The sequence below is a fragment of the Dicentrarchus labrax genome, unplaced genomic scaffold (genome assembly GCF_905237075.1).
Source record: "Dicentrarchus labrax unplaced genomic scaffold, dlabrax2021, whole genome shotgun sequence".
NCBI lineage: Eukaryota > Metazoa > Chordata > Actinopteri > Moronidae > Dicentrarchus > Dicentrarchus labrax.
Window position 1 is genome coordinate 1,085,401 of NW_026136703.1, and position 23,930 is coordinate 1,109,330.

Sequence of the window (23,930 nt, forward strand, 5' to 3'; positions counted from 1 at the left end):
AGTGAGGCTCATTACTTGTACACAGCTAGTGCTGTATAGTAACTTCATTGCCTCCATTAATAATAACTGTGCTACTGACATGCAGAGTGTGTGTGTGTGATGTGGGTTCTGCTTGCAGTCCCTGTAGAATTCTACTTCCTGCTGCAGGGCATCAAACTAAGTTGTGAGCAGATAAAGTAGATGTGTGTGCTGGATGTGACAGTATCAGTTTCGTCACTCTCATGACTAATACATCCACAGCGGCCCGCACCACCTCCCCTTCCACCACCCCTCCGCCTCACTTGAGAAAGATCCAGTGATTGACAGATGAGATCAGACGAGTGGATTTAGCAGGGGAGATCTTTGCCTTCCCTCCATGGGATCTGAAATTCACACCCAGTGCACCCGAACATAACCTCCCCACCCACACATACACAATTCACACACCCTCCCAGATGACACACTGCCCCCAAGCCAGAGTGGGAGGTAGGTGTGATTTTTTTTGTGTGTGTGTGTGGAAGCAGACTGACAGCAGCATGTGGCTGCCACCCCCCCAAACTTCACCAGACGTTTTAGTTCCTTGTCTTCTTCCACCTCCACCGCCGCCTCGACCTCCTCCATCATAACCCATGTGGGCATGGCGGCCTCCCAACCTCCCTCTCCTCCAGCCAAAGTGGCCCCAGGACTGGTTTCAAGCCCAAACCCAAGCCCCCCTCCCTCCAACCCTCCCTGTAGCCTGGGCAATCTGAACCGGATCCAGTCCTGATGGCAGAGGTAGAAGAGGCAGATGCCTGGGCAGTGGGAGTAGGGCAGTGTCCATGACAGGACCGAGCCTACTTTATCATAGTTAGGAAGGAGTGAGGGCAAGGCATGAATATCACACACACACACACACACACAAACACACACAATGCAGAGTAAAGCAAGCTGCATCCGGCAAAGTTTGACTGTGTTCATTAATGAGGAAAGCAAAATGAAGAACTGACTGGTCTGAAATTGTAAGCATGAAGACATTTTGCCACAAGCTTCTTCTGCACAGAATATGTGTCGGATGATGGGAACAACATGTTGACAATTTTGGAGCATTGTAAAGTTTCTTCTGACGGTGGCACCAGAGCAAATTCCAGCCAGTGTCCAAAATGGAAAGGGGTCGTGTCTTGGGAGCATAATATGTACTCATGTCGTGGCAACCCATAAAACTGTGTATTTTAGGGCGCCCAGTTAGCTCAGTTGGTAGAGCTGGCAACCCATGTACAGAGTTGCTGCAGCGGCCCAGGTTCAAATCTGACCTGCAGCCCTTTGCTGCATGTCATCCCTTTCCTATCTATCTTTAGCTGTCACTATCCAATAAAGCCAATAAAAGGCAAAAACTTGTAACAGTGTATTTGAGGGTTTTTCCAGTGCATGGCTCGGCTCGACTTTCTTTTTTTCGTTTCTTCATTTCATTTCAATTCAATTCAATTCAATTTTATTTGTATAGCGCCAATTCATAACAGAAGTTATCTCAGGACACTTTTCAAATAGAGCAGGTCTAGACCGAACTCTTTAAAACATTATTTACAGAGACCCAACAGTACCACCATGAGCAAGCACTTGGCGACAAGGGCAAGAAAAACTGCCTGTTAAAAGGCAGAAACCTAGGACAGATCCTCCATTGTGGATAGTTCTGGTTACCTGGTTCAGATTCCAAGTATCATGCCTATCTGAATATCTGACCAGAAAATGCCAACCAAAGTTGGATGGGCAGGCAAACTGCTAGTAGCAACACACACTTTGAGATCATCCTCCTTTATGTCATTTACATCTAATGAAATATGATGAACCCACCAAATGAACAAGGATCTAACTGAAGATCTAATCATTTATATTTTGCAAATAAGTGTTTCTTTGTATAAAGTGTACACGCACAGTGCGTTGTCTCCTCCTTTGTCCCTTGGGTGGATGATGAGGTGAAGTTTTCTTCAGCACTGATGGAAGCAATAGGTCAGTGCTGGTTGTAATCATTCATCGCAGTCTGACATTATGGCTGAGCAATTAGGCAGGACAGTTGTGTACTTTACTAATGAACAATGGTTGAACGAAGCCTCCCTCAACACTCCCATCCATCACCCACAAACATTCCCCACTTCTCCAAGCTCACACACACAAACACACACCGCTGGCTCCCTAAATGATGAGCATCCACCTCACACACACATACACACGCACGCACCCTGCTGTTGCTGGGTTGTTGGAGGTGTTTCCACCGGTTTGATGAGTTTCTGGCCGATGCTCTCAGCCTCCCTGCTGAATGTGTGGCTGCCTCTCCTCCTCCTCCTCCTCTTCGTCTTTCCCCCTTGTCAACACAATCCCTCCATCCATCCTTCCCGAGGCCTGGGCCCGGCGGGGGCTGTTCCGCCCCTCGCAGCGTCCTCTGGGTGCTCTCTGCTTCTCCTCTGGTCCCCCTCCCACTGCACACACACACATACACATTTGTCTTTGGACACCAGTGAGGACCTTTGATTTACATCAGTTCTGTAAACTGTTCCATAGTTATGCATTCGGTATCAACTTTTATCTTATAATTTTTTTTATTTATTGACCTTAAACTAATTTAATCTAAACTCTAAAGTTTAGATTAAATGTTTTGTTTGTCAAAGTAATTTTCTTAACTTTCTATTTTTGCTTAGTTTACAATGCTTGGTTTACATGTTGATTGGTGGTACAAGACTAAAGACTAAGGCCTAGACTATCGGGGGATTTCCCATGATGCACTGAGCTCCTCTCTTCCTCTCTCTCTCTTTCTGCACTCATTCATGTTCCATTAATGCATGTTACTAACTTCACTTCTTCCCCGGAGTTCTTGTGCTTTCTCGTCTCGCAGGTTCTCATGGATCCTGGTGGAGCCTCCTGCCATGGTCCTGCTAGATTGCCATTGCTAATATCACTGATATTATTGTTATTATTATTATTATTACTATTATTATTACTACAGTTACTATTATTACTATAATCACTGTTCATTGTCCTCCATTGTTGTCGTCGTCGTCGTCGTCGTCATCATCATCTTCTTCATGTTCATCATCATCATTATCATTATCACCATCAGTCACTACTATTAGTGTAGTTGTTGCCACTGTTGTTGCTGTGCACCTTCGTCTATGTCTCTGTCCTTCTGTCGTTACCTCTCTCTCTCTCTCTCTCTCTCACCCCAACTGGTCAAGGCAGATGGCCGCCCACCTTTTCCTTGCCGCCGTCGCCAAGTTCTTGCTCATGGTGGGAATGTTAAATGGTAAATGGACCTGTACTTGTATAGCGCCTTTCTAGTCTTCCAAACAATTCCTAACTCTTATATGTCAAGAGTATGCTGTGCATACATCGTGTTGTATAGACAAAGATGAATGTATCGCAGCCTGCGCTGACTGGTTGCTGAAGACGTTCTCCTTTGATAAAAGCCAAGAGGCTGCTGGTACTCATTAGTGGAGAAGAGGAAGCAGACTGCTCCTCTTCCTCTCTCGAGTTGGCCTGCTTGTTGGAATGACACATGCCCATTCATTACCGGGGAAATAGGGAGTGAAGAGGAGGGGATCGCTTCTACAGGGCTCTTGTGGCTGTGCCAACTTTTGAGAAACAGACGACAGGAATGGAAGCGGGGAGCAGGCGAGTTAAGGCTCCGTGTATACTCCCAATGAAATCCAAATTTGGCTCCTTCACAAAGGCTGTCAAACTGCTGCTGAGTGTGGAGATGTGAGCAAATGTCAGCGCACTCATTGAGACTCCAGGTCTGTTTGTTTAATGATGAAGGAGCTCAAGAGTCTTGACGGGAAGTGACGCAGTGGGAGGACATGATACAACTGGAAATATGACACTGATGAACAACTGCAAAAGATGATGTATTTGGAGGCTGTGAAGACATATGTGCAAAAAAAATTAAAACTTTATTAATTTAATTTAGCTGGGCTACAAGGAATGCAACAAACCAGTTCATCCATTACAAAATGTATAGTTATTTTTTAAAACCTTCAGACTGTTAAAGGACCAGTGTGTAGGATTCAGTGCCATTTAGCGGTGAAGTTGCAGTTTGCAACCATTTGCATTTGGTAAATGTTATTTAAACAGTGCTTTTCTGGTCTACCAAGCACTCAAAGCACTTTACAACACACTCACAAACATTCACACTGCAAGGTTCCAGCCTGCCCTTCCTATCAAAAGAACTCACAATGATACTAAGATCAACCATACACACTCACACCAACAGCACAGCCATCAGGAGCAATTTGGGGTTCAGTATCTTGCCCATGGACACTTCGACTGGACTGGGTAGGGCATAGACGACCCATTCTAGCACCTGAATCACAACTGCCCCAGCTCTGCCTTCCGAGTGTGTAGGAGAAACCACAGTGTCTGTGAAGCTCGCAAAAAACATTAAAGGCCCCTATCTAGAGCCAGTGTTTGGCTTGTCCATTATGTAACATAACTTACGTACATACCTTATGTAATATGGGTATGTTGACCATCATAATGTCACCTGACTATTGCTACCATGACAACAAAGGTCACCTGACTTTTTCTTTTATTGGACGCCCAAAACTCTCTAACTGCATTAGTTAGCAAATGATATGGCAAAAGTTTAAAATGCATAGACTTCATCCCTGATGAGCCTAATTTCTATCTCTGATCAACAGTAATTTACAGTAAGTTTTTTTTTTCCTTAAAATTCACAATTCACATTCTTCATTTTCAATTTAAAAAATGCTTTACAAACTTTTTCTTTGAATCTGTGTGCCTCCACGAGGACAAAAATATTCTTTTTTTCTTTTTTTCTTTTCTTGTTTATTAGATGGCCAATTTCAACATGAAAACAGGAATTTTACTTTTTTGATGCCCATAGTAAAACTAAACTCTGACCAGATTGAATGGAATAATTGAAAGATTGGATGATGGACAGACTGAAGTGTGTCTGTCTGTGGTTAAATTTCATGCATCTTTGTTCCAATTAACACTGCTGGTGTCAGAGCCAGGTTAGGAGTTGATGGCTTAAAATCATTATGAGCACAGTGTCAGAGTTAATTAGCTGAAAACAACTTTTTTTTTTACTGTTTTAGCACCAACTATGTTGGCATGTACTGTTGTCAGTGACAGAAATTAAGCAGATTTTACTCAAACGAGTGAGATTTTTGAAGTTGTGAAGTCATCAATACCAGAAACGTCCTCAGTTTCCTGTGTAGGAGGGCCTCCTTTAAGATTTTTTTTGAATAACTTAATTGTTTAGGTGTATTTTGTGTTCATATTATTATTTCTATATCAATCTTATCAAACTGTGAAGCGCTCCTCCCCCAGGAGGGCCTGCAGAAGGAGAGACACAAGGCAAATATAACTCTATCCTTACTTTGGAATCTTTTCTTTTATATTGTTTGGATTCATTGAATATGACCAAATTTTATATTCACAGATCAGCTGTTCACAACTCACTGTCCATATCAAACCATACACTTATATATCTGAATGTACAAACAAAAAAGCTGTTCAAATGTATAACTATTGTAATCTTTACAATTACAGGTCCAGTGTGTAGGATTTAGTGGCATCTAGTGGTGAAGTTTGAAATTGCAACTAACTGAACACTGCTCGTGCCTGTATTTGATGGCCTGGGAACAGAACTGTTTTGGCCTGTGAAACTCGCAAAAAGTGCAAAGTTATAAGGAAAGTTTCTCGAAGAAGAACTGGCTAGAAAGTACAAAGTTATTACCTAGTAGATACATGTAAATGTACTAGGAAACTAGATGGTAAAAATATCCTTATTCAGAAATAAATTAATAGTTAGTAAGCACTGTTGGGCTTTTAAAAAGTAATTAGTTACAGTTATTAGTTACTTCTTACAAAAAGTAAATTAGTTACTCAGTTACAAATTATAAAAGTAACTAGTTACTTCAGAAAGTAACTATTGCATTACTTTCAAGTACATTTTTAAATGCTCAAATGTGACCCCACCTCCACCCCTCTTTAACAGAACTTAAAATACATGTGCATGTTCAATTGTTTATGATAAATCTGAATATTATAATGAAATGGACACTTAATACAATACATTATTAACAGAAACAATGTACATAAGTCTAAACTATTTTAATGTTGCTGTGGGACAAAGTGAGACTAGCCTCCAATCAAATGCCATGTATGTAGATATTATGTTTATATAGTGGATTGATACAAGTAACACAATAGATGTTTTGGAACTTTTGATATTTATTGTCCCTCAACAGGCCACAACTGGGCAAAATTCAATTATGCTTGTTAAGCACTATACCAAAAATAAATAACAAACATATACACTCTTTGTAGTGCAAATAAAACAAAACAAAAACTTCAGACAATTGGTAGATATACTGTACTTCAAGTATTTTCTTCCTCGAAAAAGTAGAACAGTGTAACAATATGAGGTGCTTTCAATCTAACATAATAATAATAATAGCATAATGTGCATTTCAAGATTACATTCGTTCCTTTAATTTCTTGGAGGGAAAAGTAATGGCTATACTGTCCATTTAGAGAAGGCTACTTTTGGATTGTTTGGGCTCGCCATACCTGTCTCTCGTTGACTGACTCACTTGTGTTGTTCGTTGTGTGTCGGACTATGCGTGCTTTCGAACACCCGCCCAACTCTACCTCTGATTGGCTTACCATAAAATTTTACTCAACCTCAGCCAATCATCAGCATTTATGCGCTTGTCTCGTGCACTGCCCACTAACCAAGGAAGAACAGTAAAAAAAAGTCTTTGCCTCTCGGCTCAGAGATCTTGTTGGTCTGATAAAAAAAACAGCTTAAATTATTGTAATGCGCTGCATTTTATGGCAGTAACGGTAACGGCGTTATTAAGATGGGAAGAGTAATCAATTAGATTACTCGTTACTGAAAAAAGTAACGCCGTTAGTAACGCCGTTATTCCCATCACTGTTAGTAAGTACTTAATTACCCAGTATAGGCAGGCACATATTACTTACTAGGAAATTCCACAGTATGTACATGGAAATACCATGCCAGTTTCATTGTTCTTCCTTGGTGAGTTCAAGTTAAAAGTATTGTATAACAAAGTATCCTGTTATACCTTGATGATGTGTAATAGGTATTGTTTTCACGAATCAATCATAAAATTGCATAAATGGTTTGGAACTAGGACTGTAAAATAAAGACTTTTGTATGTCCCTGTAAATACCAAGTACTCTATACATAGTCTACCTTAAAATGGTTTCATAAAAAGTACCATGTCCTTTCCCGGTACTAAATTGTTACCTTTTGTGAACAAAACATATACTAGTAAGTAATAATTTAGTATTTACTATTAAAGCTGAAGAAGGTAACTTTTATAAAAATAACTTTTTGTCATATTTGTTGAAACTTTCACTATATCCTGACAGTATTACATAAGACAGCTTTGGCTCCTCCGAGTGCATTTGCAAGAATCTACGAGGCCTGAATGAAAACAGCCAATCAGAGCCAAGCAGCCCAGCATTCCCAGCATTGGTATGCGTCTCAACAATCAACTATCTTCAAGCCACCAACCTAAAATGTCTTTCTATCTTTCTTGGCTCTTCTTGGTTTCCATGTAAGTAACAACTTTTGTACTTACTGGCCAGTTATTTTGGTACTTAGTAACTATATTTTGTTACCGTCCAGTTTCTTAGACTATAGACTCAATCTGTATGCACAAGTTGTTACTTGTATACATGTTGTATACTCGTTTCAATAAAGTTATTAAAAAAAGACAGTTCATGGAGGAGATTAAAGTACTTACGCTATTTGTTCCTGTCATAACTCAGTCAAATCAATCCAAACACAGACATAATACTGTCCATATTTTAAGAATCAGTGTGACTTACATTATGCCATTATTAAGCGGATAAAATTCCAAAATCAATTTAGAAATCACAGATAAAAGATACTTGTGCAGAAGTTACACTAAGATGACAGGGTGCATAGAAAATCCACAGAGAGATGGTGGTTTTGGCTCATGGCCCAAGGCCCCAGTTTTGGTTTATCTGCCTGACTGTATGACTCTGTCCAGCTCTGTATTGTAGCAGCAAGGTATTTTCAGGTGAAGGCTCTCAAACAAACAAACATTAATTTCTTCCTAATATCCATCCTCTTCCCCTCCTCAGGCTGCTACCTAAAGAAAAGAAAAGCGCTGCTGCTCCTAACCTTGACACCTGCCATGGCACCATGCAGCCGTTTTGATAAATTTACATTAAAAGAGGTGAGGCGTCTGGCGGCGGAATCTGCCTTCAACCGCCTTTAATCAATGAAAACGTTTTTGTGGGCCTCCGGAGAGCGAGTGGAGCCCAAGATAAATATTGGCAGAAAAGAAAAATGTGTCGTCCTCCCCAATCGAGGGGGACATAATGATATTCAAAAGAAGACCCCCCGCAGAGATGCAAGGCAAACTGTTCCTAAGCAACAAAACACATTTTCCCTCTCTGAGTACTCAGAACGAGGCTGGTGGCAGGGTTTTAGGGGAAGTGTGTGTGTGTGCTTGTGTGTGTATGTGCTTGTGTCCCCTGATCACTTAAACCAGCAGTTGGGTGTGTGTCATTCTGTCTGTCTCCTATAAGTGTGTGTTTATCTAGTTGGGTATGGATTTGTAGTTTTAAGTCTGTGTAGGTGTGTGTTGTCAATGTTTGTTTGTGAGGTCTGTATGTGTGAGCATGCATGTGTGTCAGCTTGATTCTTGTGTGTGTGTGTGTGTGTGTGTGTGTGTGTGTGTGTGTGTGTGTGTGTGTGTGTGTGTTTGCGCGTGTCATCCCTCCATGGATTAAGGGGTGTTAGGAAACAGTGACCAGCATCAGTGAGAGTGGATTCAGTCCAGATGCTGCCACACACTCAGACATATATGGCTTACTGCAGCTGATGGCTTGTATTAGGAATGATGGAACATATATACATAAATGTCAAAGGTTCTCACTGCATGGGATTTGTTGCTGTCACTGGCAATAAGTCAGTTCAGTAATAAATAACAATATCAAACAATCCCATATTCAACTTAAGTCCCGTAAAGTAACTATTGTTAAGGAGTATAGCTAGTGAATGTAATGTTTAGTGCTAAAAATGTGATTTGAATGAGCACTTAAAGAAGTCTTTGTACAGTAAAATGGTCCCTGTCACTGTACTATTATATCTGATGTTTTTGGATTAAAATGACTGCTGTATTAATGTGTATGTGGAATTTTACTGTTGTAGATGTTTATGTTTTATTTCGCCCCGGGTGGCTGTGTTGACAGATTTTCACACATGGAGTCTGAATGCACGGTCCATACTTCCAGTCCACACGGTCATAAAGTCCAAGCTCACGTGGGTGTCCACACGGACACTGTGGGTTTTTTTTTTTTTAAAGTAAATATGCATAAAATTCAACTATTTCAATGGGTTATTCGGCAGGTTAGTATATTGGGGGCTCACAATTTTTAAATCAGAATGGTCCAAACTGATGCTACAGTGACTATCTCCTGAGTCCTACACATCCCATAATTAAAACCAATCATAGAAAAGTTATTTTTCAACCTTAGCTTTTGCTCAGAAAAAATGGAAATTTGAACAGCTGTAGGAGAGACATATGATCAAACTGCTAATGATGAAGATCATGTGATGTGATTGAAATTGGTCCAGTATGCAACATATACAAGTGGACTGGACACTGAGAATGGACTTTACAGTGAAGTAGGAGAAATCTTTTGTCCAGCAGGAAAACTTGAAATGAACATTTGCATATTCACATGTAATATAACATTCTGGAATATTTAATGAGGTAGAAGAGTAGATCACTTTTTAAAGATTTGAATGTGGAAATCATATATCAAACACACATTATTGTTCCAAGCTGACTACTTGCATATACCATGTATTAATATATGTCTGAATGGGGTATTTAAGGGAGAAGACATTTTTGTCTGCTAATACTGTATGTGCAGTTACTTTGTCACCAGTTGATGTCACACAGTGCTGTGGTCAGTTTGTGTCGTGACACTTTTTGGTAGGGTGTTCACTTCCTGCAGCTCAAGACTTCAGTCTTAAGTCCTTCATTTTATGCTTCCTTGGAATAATGTATGGTATAAGCATAAATACTGGGCAGTGATACCCATCATGACTAAATAGACAAAGAGCAACAGAAACTTTTTCAAATTCAATGTGATATAGCCAAGTTTTATTCTCCGTTTATTCATCCACAACTGTCCACAGATCAGTTTGGATGTTTGCTGCATGCCAAAATGTACATTTAAGAAAAATAAATAAAAATATTCAATCATAGATCATCAACAGAATAAAAACCCACAATCATCACCTTCTCAGCGAGAGCGACTGACTCCTGACAGCCAATAGATGATCTAAGACTGCCATCTAGTGGTACAACACTGGTAGTAAGACACTGAGGAAACGCTGCTTCTGCTCTATAAATGAACTCAAACTACACTTCACGTGCAACCCACACAGGAGCTGCTGAAGCTTAACCTACGGGTCAAAGGTCATCTTTGACTTCCAGCATTCTGCTCATAAACCTGAAAACAAGTTTTGGACTTCTGCTTAGAAAACAGTTTTACAGCACTGACCAACATTTGTGTTGCTTTTTGGACTATCCATTTATTTGACACATTTCAAATGATTTGCAGTAAGCATTTTCTACCTAGTGCTTCAAATGTTACACACTTCAGTATTATACCTGGAGCCATTATTTCACTAACAAACAGGCCTAGAAATATATTACATGTCTTGTCACTGTCTTGAGGAGTTTTGCTTTTGAAACCTAGATTTAAAAGGACCAATGTGTTTCCAGGTTTCAGTACATTTACTTTAAATCACACAGACAAAGCCAGTCAGTGTTTTTTTCTATCTGGTAGTTTGGTTCAGCTTTAAAGCTGCAGTAGGTCATTTTTATAAACATATTTTTTTTCATATTTGCTGAAACTTCCACTATATGCTGACAGTAGTGAGACATGCAACAGATAATCTGTGACATGTATTACTGTTTTAGTGAGTTTTAGCAAATATGACAAAAAGTTACCTACTGCAGCTTTAGTAATTGGACATTTTGATGTTTATAACATTTGTTTGATTGTGGCATTATCACAATTTGAATAAGAGCACCAGTGGGCTATGCAGCCCTTATTGGTATGATTTCATTAGTGTATGATCACCTGAAAATAAGAATTGTTGGGTTTTTGTTACCTTACAATGAGCCATTTTTATCTACAGATTTCCCGTGTCTCTACAGGAGTCCAGAACGGAGAAACCAAATACTGGCTGTAGATAGGGCTTTTGGCATTTTTTTTTTGCAGCCACCGTAGTCTCTCTGACACGCTTTGGAAGGGGAGGGTGGGGCGAGGGGGTTGTAATCAGCAACTATGCTTCTAGATGCCACTAAATCCTTCACACTGGTCCTTTAATGCATACATAGAATCCTACTGTTGTAGCTGCTCCAGGTGGAGCTAGTCTGAACTACTTTATATACAATCAGCTAGTTTAGTCCGGTGGTTCCTGTCCCCCCATAGGCTCAACACATACATTTGAGGAGTTGTCGGATGAATAACGGGAGGAGAAATTTTACAGCTGCGTAGATTTCTATTTATTGTTTGGCATTTTTCTCCAATGTTGAATAAATTGACCACTTTGGAATTTAAATGAAAGCATTTGCGAAGTTTAGAGCTGAGATGTCTTGTTGTGTGAGCAGGATGCACACTTTTACTGCCTATGTAGTTCAGATACAAAATCCCACAGCCACCACGGAGAATCTCTTCTGCAGGGGTGCTGACAGCGCAGGTAAAACATGAGACCAAAAGGACAGTAATGATGGACATTGACTGACAGCATTTTGAGTAGGGTACATCTCTTTTGTGTTTATTTGCATATAGAGCAGGGAAATGAGAAGTGATCACGGTGGAAGGTAGTAAGCAGAACTACATAGAAATAGCCAGTCTGATGGTTTATTTATGTAGGTCGTATAGAGGCATCAGTATTAAACTGAGACTGTTTCATAACCAGTTAAAACTCCTTATAGTACATTGGAGAGTACTACTGCACAGGATTCAGTAAAGGAGGAATTTGATTTTCCTCCACAGATCCATGTAGAGCTGATGATAAGGGATAAGAGTCATTAAAAATGTCCAATCAGAGTTAACTATCAGTCCATTTGACTCCTCTTGTTTTGCATGTAAAAAGTCATTGTGAACAGGAAACAGACCAGAACTAAAAGGGAACAGTGCATCATTTCTTTCATTGGTTCGGTCCAAATGAAGCGAGCTACAGGAGTGAAAGGGAACACAGTTGTGTGATTCACTTTCAGGAACTGTCCGTGTTGTGTTTGTACCTGCTACTCACAGATGGTGCAGTCAAATTGTCTTGCAGCAGCTTGCGTCACAATGTTTCCCAAATAAACTCAACTAATTTCCCCATGTGGTAATTAAGTATGTACAATGAAATAATTTGGTGTTCCGTCGCAACCAATTATGTACACTTTGGAGTTGCGAGTGGCAACATGAGAGAGACGCAAATGAGCTGCCATTTGTAACATTTATCCTTCCTGGATATCGGAAGCCAAATCAAAGCAATTATGACCCGAGAATGCCTACTTTGGAGTTTACCAAGTTCATTACACAAATTAACTTCCTAATTAGCTTTTGGCTTCATATGCACTTTCATACGCTTTTTTAGGGTGCTTTTAAGTAATGGCCGGCACACAAGAGCCCAAACAAAGCTGTGTGTAAATACAACAGGGGCAGGAGAATGGGCCACTTACAAATCAGACCTAATCAAAATCCCAGCATGAACCGAGGGACACTTGGCATGTGATGGCTGAAATACTGTGACAAGTCTAAAAGACTCCAGGAGGTTTTCTACTAATAGGAATCCTGCATGTAATTGACTTCAGTCTTTAATATATTGAAGAGCTAAGGAAAAAAATGGGTTTTATTTCAGTTTGCATCATGTGTTGGTGCAACCACCTTTCAGTGGTTTAAGGGGTTCTTCTTCAACAAGTACTCCGCCTGGAATGAGACAAACCAAAAGAGATAATCAGAATCTGGTGAAGTCGGATGCAAAGAGTGACTTAATGCTGAGTGCAATACCAGGAAGTCCACGGGGTCCTGTGGTCGGGCTGTGCAGCATTCCATTAGGCCCTGGGTCAGAGTGGGCATGACATGCTCGATCAGGTAGCTCCTCAAAGGGACCGACTGGGCCTCCAGCAGCTCCTCCTCCTGCCGCCTCACATCCTCCAAACCCTTAGTCTGACACACACACACTGCATCAAACATAATATACAAAGATATAAAACATAGTTTAAAACCTTTTTTTCTCTCAGCCTTTAACACTTAAAGGATAATGCTGGTTTAGGACAGCGTCTTAAAGGTCCAGTATGTACTGCACACACCACACTCGCTCATGTTTCTACTGTTGTCTTCCTGCAACCATCCATCCAAGATTTCAGAACGTGACTTCGCCTTGAGCGAGACTTGGTTAGACACACAGTGGATCAAGCAAAAGGCACATAAAACATTTTTCTTGTTGCGTTGTCGGACAACAGAGCAAACTCCATCCAGTGAGACTGTAGGAGGCGGTTGAACACTTCGGTAAAAGCTAAGTGGTAAAGTGAATCTTTGAGGTTTTTTTTCTGTGACACCCTTCCTAACCTGCATGTGATGCTTGCATCTTGTGTTGTCAGCCTAAACAAGTATAGCATGGATAATATGGAACATAATGTACAACACAATGCTAAAGCATGTGTGAAATGTTACAACTAGTTCACACTTTGATTTACTGAGTACACTGCACAGATTGGAAGCCAGTCTTATCTCTAATGGAGCTTTCCTCCCAGCACCTACCCACTCCTCCCAGTGTGCAACCCTGAGTCTGGCCTCCTCTGCCTCCTTCCTCTCCTGCTCGGCGTCTTCCAGGGCCTCCCTCCTCATCCTCTCCTCAGCCTTCCTCCTCTGCTCCTCCTCCACCTCCTGGCTGCTGGGGCCATAGTTCCTGGGCTGGCCCACTGTGTCAAAAATCTTCTGCATCAGCAGCAGGCAGTCTGGTTCACTGCTACTAGTGATCTCTGGCAAGAGAGGATGACAGGAAACACAGTAAGGTTTGATAAAGAACATATCAGCTGTCAGTGATAGGCTCAGTGAGAACTTGTGGTCAATCCTCAACAGGCGGGTGGACAAACAAAAACCCACAAATTCTGACAAACTCCAAGCATTGATTATACGAGAATGGGCTGCCATCAGTCAGGATGTGGCCCAGAATTCAAAGAATTGCAGGGCAAATTGTAGAGGTCTTGACAAAGAAGGGTCAACACTGCAGTACTGACTCTTTGCATAAACGTATTGTTGATGTCAATAAAAGCCTTTGACACTTATGAAATACTTGTAATTATACTTCAGTATACCATAGTAACATCTGACAAAAAGAACTTTTGACCACGACTGTAGTGGAATTAAAGTAATGCATTACTCTCCCAACACTGGTTATAATTGCTTATGTTTAGGATGAACATGATTATTGCTGGCCTCTATGGGCCCCCTTGGCAGCTGGCTCCCAGAAAGCTACCCTTTTGCCCCCTTAATGGACGGCCCTGGTCATGCTTCATGGTTTACCCAGGTACATAGGAGTGATGTCCAGCTCATCAAAGTAGCTGATGACAGTTTCATCTTCCAAGTTTTTCTCTCTGTATCTGGCCAGTCGTCGCAGGAAGTGTTCCTGCTCGTAGTTGTGGTCCTTTACCAGCCTCTCAGGCAGGTTCATCACCCGATTCTTCAGGAAGTCATCTGACGCATCAAGGCACAACACGAACTCTGTGGAACACACAAGCAAACCATTACAAATACTACAACACTTATCACTGACAGGCTCAGGCCTTTACATTATTATCTTTAGGGGTAGTTTTGTTGCAACTTGCTCTTCGTTTAGGTGTACAAGCATGCTTAAATCTCACTGCTAACCATGGTAACCTTGGAAATGAATGACAGACCTGGCATAATCCTCTTGCTGTGTGAAGAAATCAGGGATGGTTCATCTTCTGATTCATGATCTTCAGCTAGAAATAAAAGAAAATACAGATGTGTATGTACGTATAGCATGTATCCATGTTATACTGAGTGTAGTGAGTGCAGTAGTATGTGTCAGTCTCTCACAGTAGAAGAGCTCTTTAGCTTGTTCATATGTTTTGGGGAAGCTGTCCAGGACGAAACCCTGGTTTCTGCATGGGTTAGACATCAGCTTATCCCTCACCACCTTTACCAACAGCTGCTCATCCAAAAGACCTAACAGACAAAAAGTTTAAAAATGACATCCAGTTACGTGGTATTTTCCTTCCAACGTTATGTAAGATTAAGGACGGGGATTAAATGCTGTAGTGACCCGGAGAGGTAAACACTGGTCACAGTGTGTACCTCCATTCTGCTCCATACTGTCCTTCAGACTGTTCAGCAGCTCATGGGCCTCTGCTGCAGTGTCCTCATTCTCTGCATCTGGACCAGCATTCTTCACAGTATCTTCCTGGAAATGGAGATCAAAATGGAATTATAAGGGAATAAAATCACAAGTAAATAAATATCTGTATGTCATATTCTTAACAATAGTGCATGTGTATCTGTATGCCTTAGGAGAAGCTCACCAGTTTTAAGATGGTTTCAGAGATGGTCTCCTTCAGTGTGATGTGATGGAGTTTGTAGTGTTCACAGATCTGTTTGGACACTGTGGTCTTTCCTACCGCAGGAGGACCCAGTACACACAGACGGATTGGCTGAAGGAAACACACTTACATGGATGATCTTGTACAACTTATCTGGGAAAGTAGCAACCCTACGTCTATGAAATTTTAATATCGTTTGCCATTTCATGATTTAAACAGTTCATAGTTCTTCTAACACTAGTGTATTCTTTGGACAGGTTCTGCTTTCTGCTGTAGCACGTACCAGCAGTCCCCTGGTCTGCCGGTATTCCTCTACCACCAGCTCTATGTTGTCCACCAGACCAGACTCACACACCCAGTTGATAGAGAGCAGTTCCTTGAGATAGACCCCCTCCATGCGAAGGTTAACCAGCAGGGAATCAATTTCCATTACCTGTCAAGGGGAAATAACATGTCAACACATCTTAAAGCCTATTCACTATTTTTTTCTGAGTGAGATGAGAACATGGATATCAATCTCATGTACAGAGCTAACTCAGGATGTGGTTGGCCTTGCTTAGCGTAAGGACTGGAGCAGGGGGAGACAGCTAGCATGGCTCCGTCCAAAGTTGAAAAATATAACTACCAATACCTCGAAGGCTCACCGAGTATCACATTGTATCTCATTTGTAAAATCTGTACACAAATTAAAGCTGAAAACAGTGATGAACACGCGTCGGGGTGTGCTGCAGTTGCATTATGCACCAGCATCATATGTAGACCACACAGGGAAAATTCCACAAAAATCTGATGATTATTGCTATACGAGGTTTACTTCCTGTTTCTCATGGGTGGTGCTACGACTACGACCAAAACCTAAGATTGGACAAAGTACACTGAAGTATGAGGACTTCCTGTTTCATGGCAAAACATAGAAATGAAATGCCAATGCCACGGTCATTTGATGCACAGTCACAATAGCACAACTTTTAGATTGCACTGATCACATCTGAAGTCGATACAATGAATTCCCTAGGAAGAGTTTGTTTGTCGTACGTGTGCAAATCGGCTAAAATTAACACTAAATTTAAAATGGCCGACTTTCTGTCTTCTGGTTTGGGATATGGGTCTCAGAGAGGGGAACATGCAAACTCCAAACAGAAAGGCCCCAGCCAGGGCCCAGGACGTTCCTGCTGTGAGGCGACAGCGCTAACCGTTTGTTTCCCCTTGCTTCAAGTCTTAATCCTGAACTACAACCACATCCAGCTTCGCACTGAACATGCAGACATGAGATTGATTAATCTCGTCATCTCAGAAAGAAAAAAAAAAAAAAAAAGAGTGTATTTCTGTTGCACTTACTCTGAGGCTTTGTAAAATGTTTAGCTAGTAAGAAATCAGTTCAGTAGCAATACTATAGCATGATTGTTAATAATTCAGTATTAGCCCAGATTTAAAAACAAGCTCCCCGGAGCACTGCAGTGTGTATGTTATTGTACTGTTACAATGTTTTCTGCATAAACACATGAATAAAATAAATACATTTATACAGGTACAACATACACTCAAGTCCTTTGTGAGGAAGGCTTCCTCCACTGGCTTTTTCTGGATCTTCCCTGGTCCAAGTGCAGAGGAAATTTTCTTGGCGGAGAAACGGTTCATGAATTATTATATCATCATCCATATGAAAACATATATAATATAAATACCAAGAGAACATGTACAACTGTGTCACTAAAGGTAATACAACCTAATTGCAAAACCTGCGTTGTTTTGTCTGTGTTAAATAATAAAGTTCTAAATTGATCAGCAACTCTAACATTTGAATGTTTGTTTTTAACAGTGTCATTTTAACAGGCTTTTTTTCCAGTCCATTCACAGGGACATGGCTCAAATATTTAACAAAAGATTTCTTGATCAGTTGCTACACACACCTTCACAATGTCCCCCATGGTATTGTTAGAATAGTCCACAGCTAGCAGGTAATACGGCTTGGGCCGTTGTTCAATCACGTTCTGAATCACACTTTAACACAAAGAAATATTGTTTAAGGCATATAAATGTTACCTTACGTCTAATTTCTATCAATGTAGAACACATTTCTTAAAGCCTTTTGGAAAGCAGGGTTCGGTGCAATCTACAGTGCCTTGCAAAAGTATTCACCCCCCTTGGCATTTTTCGTGTTTTGTTGCCTCACAACCTGGAATTAACATGTATTGTTTGAGGATTTGCATCATTTAATTTATAGAACATGCCCACAACTTTGAAGATGTTTGTTGTTTTTTTATTGTTAAGCAAACAACAAATAGGACAAAACAACAGAAAAAGTCAATGTGCATAACTATTCACCCCCCTGAAGTCAATACTTTGTAGAGCCACCTTTTGCGGCAATCACAGCTCCAAGTCGCTTTGGATAAGTCTCTAGGAGCTTGCCACATCTTACCACTGGGATTTTTGCCCATTCCTCCTTGCAAAACTGCTCCAGCTCCTTCAAGTTGGATGGTTTGCGCTTGTGAACAGCAATCTTTAAATCTGACCACAGATTTTCTATTGGATTGAGGTCTGGGATTTGACTAGGCCATTCCAACACATTTACATGTTTCCCCTTAAACCACTCAAGTGTTGCTTTAGCAGTGTGTTTGGGGTCACGGTCCTGCTGGAAGGTGAACCTCCGTCCTAGCCGCAAATCACGAACAGAGTGGTACAGGTTTTCCTCAAGAATATCCCTGCATTTAGCACCATCCATCTTTCCCTGGACTAAAAAGTTCAATTTTAGTCTCATCAGACCAGAGCACCTTCCTCCATACATTTTGGGAGTCTCCCACATGCCTTTTCGCAAAATCAAAACGTGCCATTTTTGCCAGGTAATGGCTTTCTTCTGGCCACTCTGCCATAAAGCCCAACTCTATGGAGCATACGGCTTATTGTCGTCCCATGTACAGATACTCCAGTCTCTGCTGTGGAACTCTGCAGCTCATCCAGGGTTACCTTAGGTCTCTGATTAATGCCTTCCTTGCCCGGTCCATGAGTTTTGGTGGGCGGCCGTCTCTTGGCAGGTTTGCTGTTGTCCCATGTTCTTTCCATTTGGTTATGATAGATTTGATGGTGCTCCTGGGGATCATCAAAGATTTGGATATTTTTTTTATAACCCAACCCTGACAACAACATTGTCCCTTACTTGGTCTTCATGGCAGTGTTTGGTTAGTGGTGCCTCTTGCTTAGGTGTTGCAGCCTCTGGGGCCTTTCAAAAAAGGTGTGTATTATGTACTAACAGATCATGTGGCACTTTTCTCATATTTCACTAATTATGTGACTTTTGGAGGTAATTGGTTGCACCAGAGCTTTTTATGGGCTTCATAACAAAGGGGGCGAATACATATGCACATGCCAATTTTCAGTTTTTATTTCTAAAAAATAGTTTTATGTATATATTTTTCTCGTTTCACTTCACCAACCTAGACTATTGTGTTCTGATCCATCACATAAAATTCAGATTAAAAAAACATTGAACTAAAGGCTGTAACAAAATAGGTAAAAAGCAAAGGGGGGTGAATACTTTTGCAAGGCACTGTATATCCTCACATTAATAATTGTTCAAGGTAGTATTAACAAAAAATTGATGTGCATGTGTGTGTCCAACCTTGCCAGGTCATTGATGTGAACAGTGGGAACGATGTTGTTGCCATCTCCAAAGACAGGTATTTCACCTTCACGTCCCAACCACGCTGTCTAACAATACAGATTGTTTCAATTAGTTACACAGGTGAAGCAAATTCACGTTTGTCATGTTGGTCCATCCAACACTTTGACTAGAGCTGAGGATTGATGTTGGTTGTAGATCTATCCAACTGTGTCCAGAGGCATTATGAACTGCACCCGTTGATAATGCCCCTTGGAAATTGAAATTGAAATGAACTGAGTAAGTCTGGCGACTGATCCCAGCTGAGTAAGTTAAAGGCCTGATCGACATTGTCGTACTGCAGACTCATGATCCACCTCCCCAAAATCAACTGTAAGAAAAGACTGAGGCAGGCTGGACCAAAACAGGCAGCTCTCCATACTGTATGGGAAGAACCCACCTTCTCTTCTGGATACACTTTCCCAGAATCTCTACAACGGAGGTGGTGAGTCACATTAGCATTATCAAGAGCCACAGTGGCCACATTTAGGGGAAATATGATTTTTTTCTATCTTAAAAAATTTGAGACTTCATCTGAAAGTGAACCAAGGGTAATTGACCCTATCTGGCCCTTTCTGCTTTGTGCTCCAATAACATTTGAGCAAGCCAGATAGCTAGATATGCTATGTGCTAAGCTAGTCTATGTTGAAAAGACAATCCCATTTTGAAGATGGTTTAAATGTGTAAGTGTCATATTTATATTCACACTTTAGGTTAGCTAGCCAGCTAAACACTAGATAACTAGCCAGCTATTCTATGGCAACTGTAAAGTAGCTAGTTTGCTCTGCAAACACTAATGTTACATCAGTTGTTCACTAGCTAGTTACATCTGAAATGTTAGCAAAACACTAGCTAACTAGCTGACTCATTTACCACAGTCGTTACTTAGCTAGTTAGCTAATGTTTGCTACCATTAGCTAACTTAAAATGTGATTATATATGTGTCACTTTTATCTTTTAACCATCTTCAAAATGTGGTTGTCTTTTCAACATCGATTAGCCTAGCATATAGCATATCTACATACAAACAAACAGCAACACTGGCAGCTACATGGAAGAGAAAGCTGTAAAACATATGTGCCTACACTTAACAGTAAACACTCCTGAAAATGAACACTATGACAAAATTACATTTCTGTGATTTCAGTGATAGAGATGTATGTATACTGGGGAAATAAAAATGGATCTGATTGGCAGCCAAAGCATCAATCTACAGCAGTTTTCAAACCTCACCTTGAAAAAGAAGTGGAAGGTCTGCTCTCCCATCCCATACTGAAGTCCCGACGCCACCACGTATGTTGAGAACAACTTCATGTTCTAAAAGCAACAACCATGTGACAGGGTCATAGCTGCTGTATGTCAGAATGAATGTGTTTCCTGTATGAAATGTAACAATTTAGTTGAATGTGAAACTAACAGTTTTGCCCATTTTGGCCACCCTCTTCTCCAGGTCAGTGTGTTGTTTGAAGTTGGGATGTGCTCTCCTTCTCCAGAAAATCTCATCAGTGAAAGGATCATCATCCTGTTATAACATAACATAAATCTGATATGGCCAGGGTTGGTGGGCAAACAGACCTGGAACACTTACAAATAAACATTCATTAATTTGGTTTACTGTAATAAATAAGTGACACATTGTTAGATAAATGATGTGGTTACTAAAAAGGCAATTACTGCTTACAGATTATTCAGATGTATGAAGTTATATCAGAATATTACTGACAGAAAATAAAGTAAATAATTTTACTTAACCTATTTTTAAAATACAAACATTTTCTAGAGTGAGGAATCAGATTTTGAACATATTTTGGTTATGTGGCTGTTGGTCAGAAAAATAGATCCATGTTACACAAAAAGATAACATGAGGCTGGCCAGAGGCACTGTATGTGTCTACTTACAGGATCGACTGACTTGCTGCAAGCCCAGGTCATCACCGTGGAGACAAGGATGAACATCTTCGGTTTAGAAAAATGGCTCATTTCATTGTGGAGGGCTACAAAGAAAACACATGTCATTGACTGATTCATTAATTATGGTGTCATTACATCTAATTATTGTTTACCACTGCAATCATTTTCAGGTTTTGCTCACGTGTTGGCTGCTGACAATCTGTTCTATTATCATTTTTATTATCATCTATCATCATCATTTATTTCCTTTGCAGTTCATAAGGTACAAGCAGAGCTACGCAAAAATCCATTGATTCCATCCATTTTTCAAATTGGTTAAAATATGAGGTACAAAAAGAGTTCTTAATGCAGCCAGCGTACCAGTATAATAAATAGCAGAAAGTAAAGTACAAACTAATACAGTTAAAGCAATATTACACTCAGAAATTAATATTATCTAAGATTCATTCAGGTAGTATTTGTCTTTCTGACAGGGAGGAATATTAAACACTGTGTTCCATACTGTCAAAATATTGAGACACTCTCATTATTTTGAGATACCATGTCATTACTTTGAGAAAGTTTCTCATTATAATGACTTCAAGAATCTTTTTTTCACCGTCACATGCGGCACAGCCATCAACTGCTTACCTGAAACAGCCCAGGAGGCTTCTTCTACCTGATCGGCATGCTGGGTAATGTTGTAAATAACAACATCACAACTCATCAGTTTTGCAAGTAGCTCCTCCCTGTTCAGTTTCTGGCACACAAACAAGAAATATGAGACATCAGACAATGTGTGCTAGTGGACGGTTCTGAATGATGAAGCACTCACTGAATACTGCTCCAGCACATAAGCTCTGCCCTCGTCAGGTTCCTCAGAGACAGTCCCAACAACGTGAAAAGCTCCTTCTCCGCTCTGCTTTGAACCCACTCTTCCCTCCTCCTCCTCTTCCTCAGTCTCCATCTCTCCTTCAGCATCAACAGGCGCTCCGAGCGCACATTGTGAAAGGAACTGCGACACAGGGAGATGCAAACGTTAACTAACGTTAACTAACTTATGTCAGTGACTAACGTTAAAGCTGTCCACGGCCTTCATATCGGCGTGTGCTGCAGTAACGTTAGTTCAACGTCCTGCTCAGTAGCTGTTAGCTAGCACACATTAACGCAAGCTAGCAGCTCGACTAGCTTCATTCTGAGCTCCACCATCAAATATATTTACCTTGGAAATACATTTTGAAGCGTATGAGTCTACGTTGTTAATAAAAACTCTTTTAGGCGATTGTTTAAGTCTCTCCATTCTGGGCTCCGCCAGCCTGTCCACAGCTGGAAGTAAGGTAAGTGTTGTTGGTGTCCCGTTGCCATGGGGATGGCCCTCTCGTGCCTGCGACGCCAGCGTCTTCGCAGCACGCGGTGGGGTCCTCCGCTGGAGAACGTGACACAAACACCCTGTGGACTCTAACATAGGCCTCAACGCAGAGGTGGAACATAACTGAAGTCAAAGTACTTGTACCACAGTGCAGAAATACTCTGTTACAAGTAACGTTAACAGCCCTGTATCACTTCACTTTACCTCAATCTGCAGGAGGTCACTTTTATCAAACTGACTTTTTGTCATATTTCATATTTCTCTATATCCAGTGGTGTAGTTTATTGTAGCGGGTATATTGTGATGATTCCCTCCCAGCCTCGAACACACACGTCCCGGACCGACACCCCACAAGCACCACCACACTCACTAACAGATTGAGGGCTCTATCTTAACGATCTGAAACGCAAGTATCAAACGCAAAACGCAAGTAGCTTTGTGGGCGGATCTCGGCACTGTTGCTATTATGAAGGTGGGATAAATGACTAAATCTAAAATGGGTTGGTCTGAAGTAGTTACATTACTCATAGGTGTAGTTTGGGCGTAACATGCAATAAACCAATCAGAGCGTCATCTCACATTCCCTTTAAAAGCAGGCGCGCTTGTTCCATGGCGGACTGCCATTATAACGGCGGATTGGCCAGGCGCACGCCAGGAGCGGTTCACAGCCGAGGAGACCGACGTTCTCGTCAGGGCCGTAAAATACAGAGAAGTGGCATTATTGACATGAAATAAATGTAACACAGCCATACAATAAATCAAAACAATGTAACGCAGCTTCACAGGAAGAAGACCCTGGCCTTGAGAGCAGTGCGCAAGGGCCAGCTGAGGAGGGAGCAGTGCAAACACCAAGGTGCAGAGGATCCAGACCCACTACACGCCGGAGGACCACCAGTTCCTGCAGCAAACCGGGTTTGACATGCTGGAGCGGGAGCTGTCCGGGATGCGGCAAAGTATTAATGCCCGTCCTGACCGGGTGGCGATGTTGCTGCTGCCTCTCAGGCACATCCCCTCAAGTCTGCGCCCTTTAAATAGCATCTGAATAAGCGCCACTGACTTTAGACTAGGGTTTTCCTGGTCTGTGGCGGAATTGTTTTCTGAAACAGCAAAATAGCACCAGGGAACGTTTGCGCCGGAACACGCCTCCTCTTTTCACTGAACCGCCCCCCGGAGCGCAAGTTCATTCCCTAATTTAAGGACGTGCGTCGGTGGAGGGAAAATTCCAATGTGCGTCGAGTGCAAAACAGGAATTATACAAGCGCCAGTGTACAAAGTCAATTGGGCTGAGTGCAAGATAGAGCCCTGAGTCCGCTACATGCATCCACACATAACTGAAAGCATTCTGAAAGGCTGGGTATGTATTATACACAATTTATTATAAGCAACACAAGCCAAT

At 41.2% G+C, this 23,930-nt stretch overlaps 1 protein-coding gene across 2 annotated transcripts; it reads right to left on the minus strand.

Moving 5' to 3' along the window:
• Positions 1-10,129: 10,129 nt before the first annotated feature.
• On the minus strand, positions 10,130-23,248 carry ak7b (adenylate kinase 7b). 2 transcript variants are annotated; one of them, XM_051383739.1, is made up of 19 exons: positions 22,739-23,064; positions 22,388-22,591; positions 22,001-22,180; positions 21,817-21,925; positions 21,175-21,269; positions 20,693-20,797; positions 20,509-20,592; positions 19,237-19,325; positions 17,531-17,621; positions 17,160-17,237; positions 15,904-16,053; positions 15,603-15,731; positions 15,379-15,484; positions 15,121-15,249; positions 14,958-15,023; positions 14,584-14,781; positions 13,819-14,039; positions 13,066-13,224; positions 10,130-12,984 (listed from the first exon to the last, which is right to left on the minus strand). In XM_051383739.1, exons 1-19 carry the CDS (start codon positions 22,781-22,783, stop codon positions 12,946-12,948), a joined length of 2,277 nt encoding a protein of 758 aa, XP_051239699.1. In that variant the 5' UTR covers positions 22,784-23,064; the 3' UTR covers positions 10,130-12,945. The 2 variants fall into 2 exon arrangements, with proteins under 2 accessions (XP_051239699.1, XP_051239708.1); XM_051383748.1 differs by lacking the exons at positions 22,388-22,591; positions 22,739-23,064 and adding an exon at positions 23,114-23,248.
• Between the last annotated feature and the right edge of the window lie 682 nt (positions 23,249-23,930).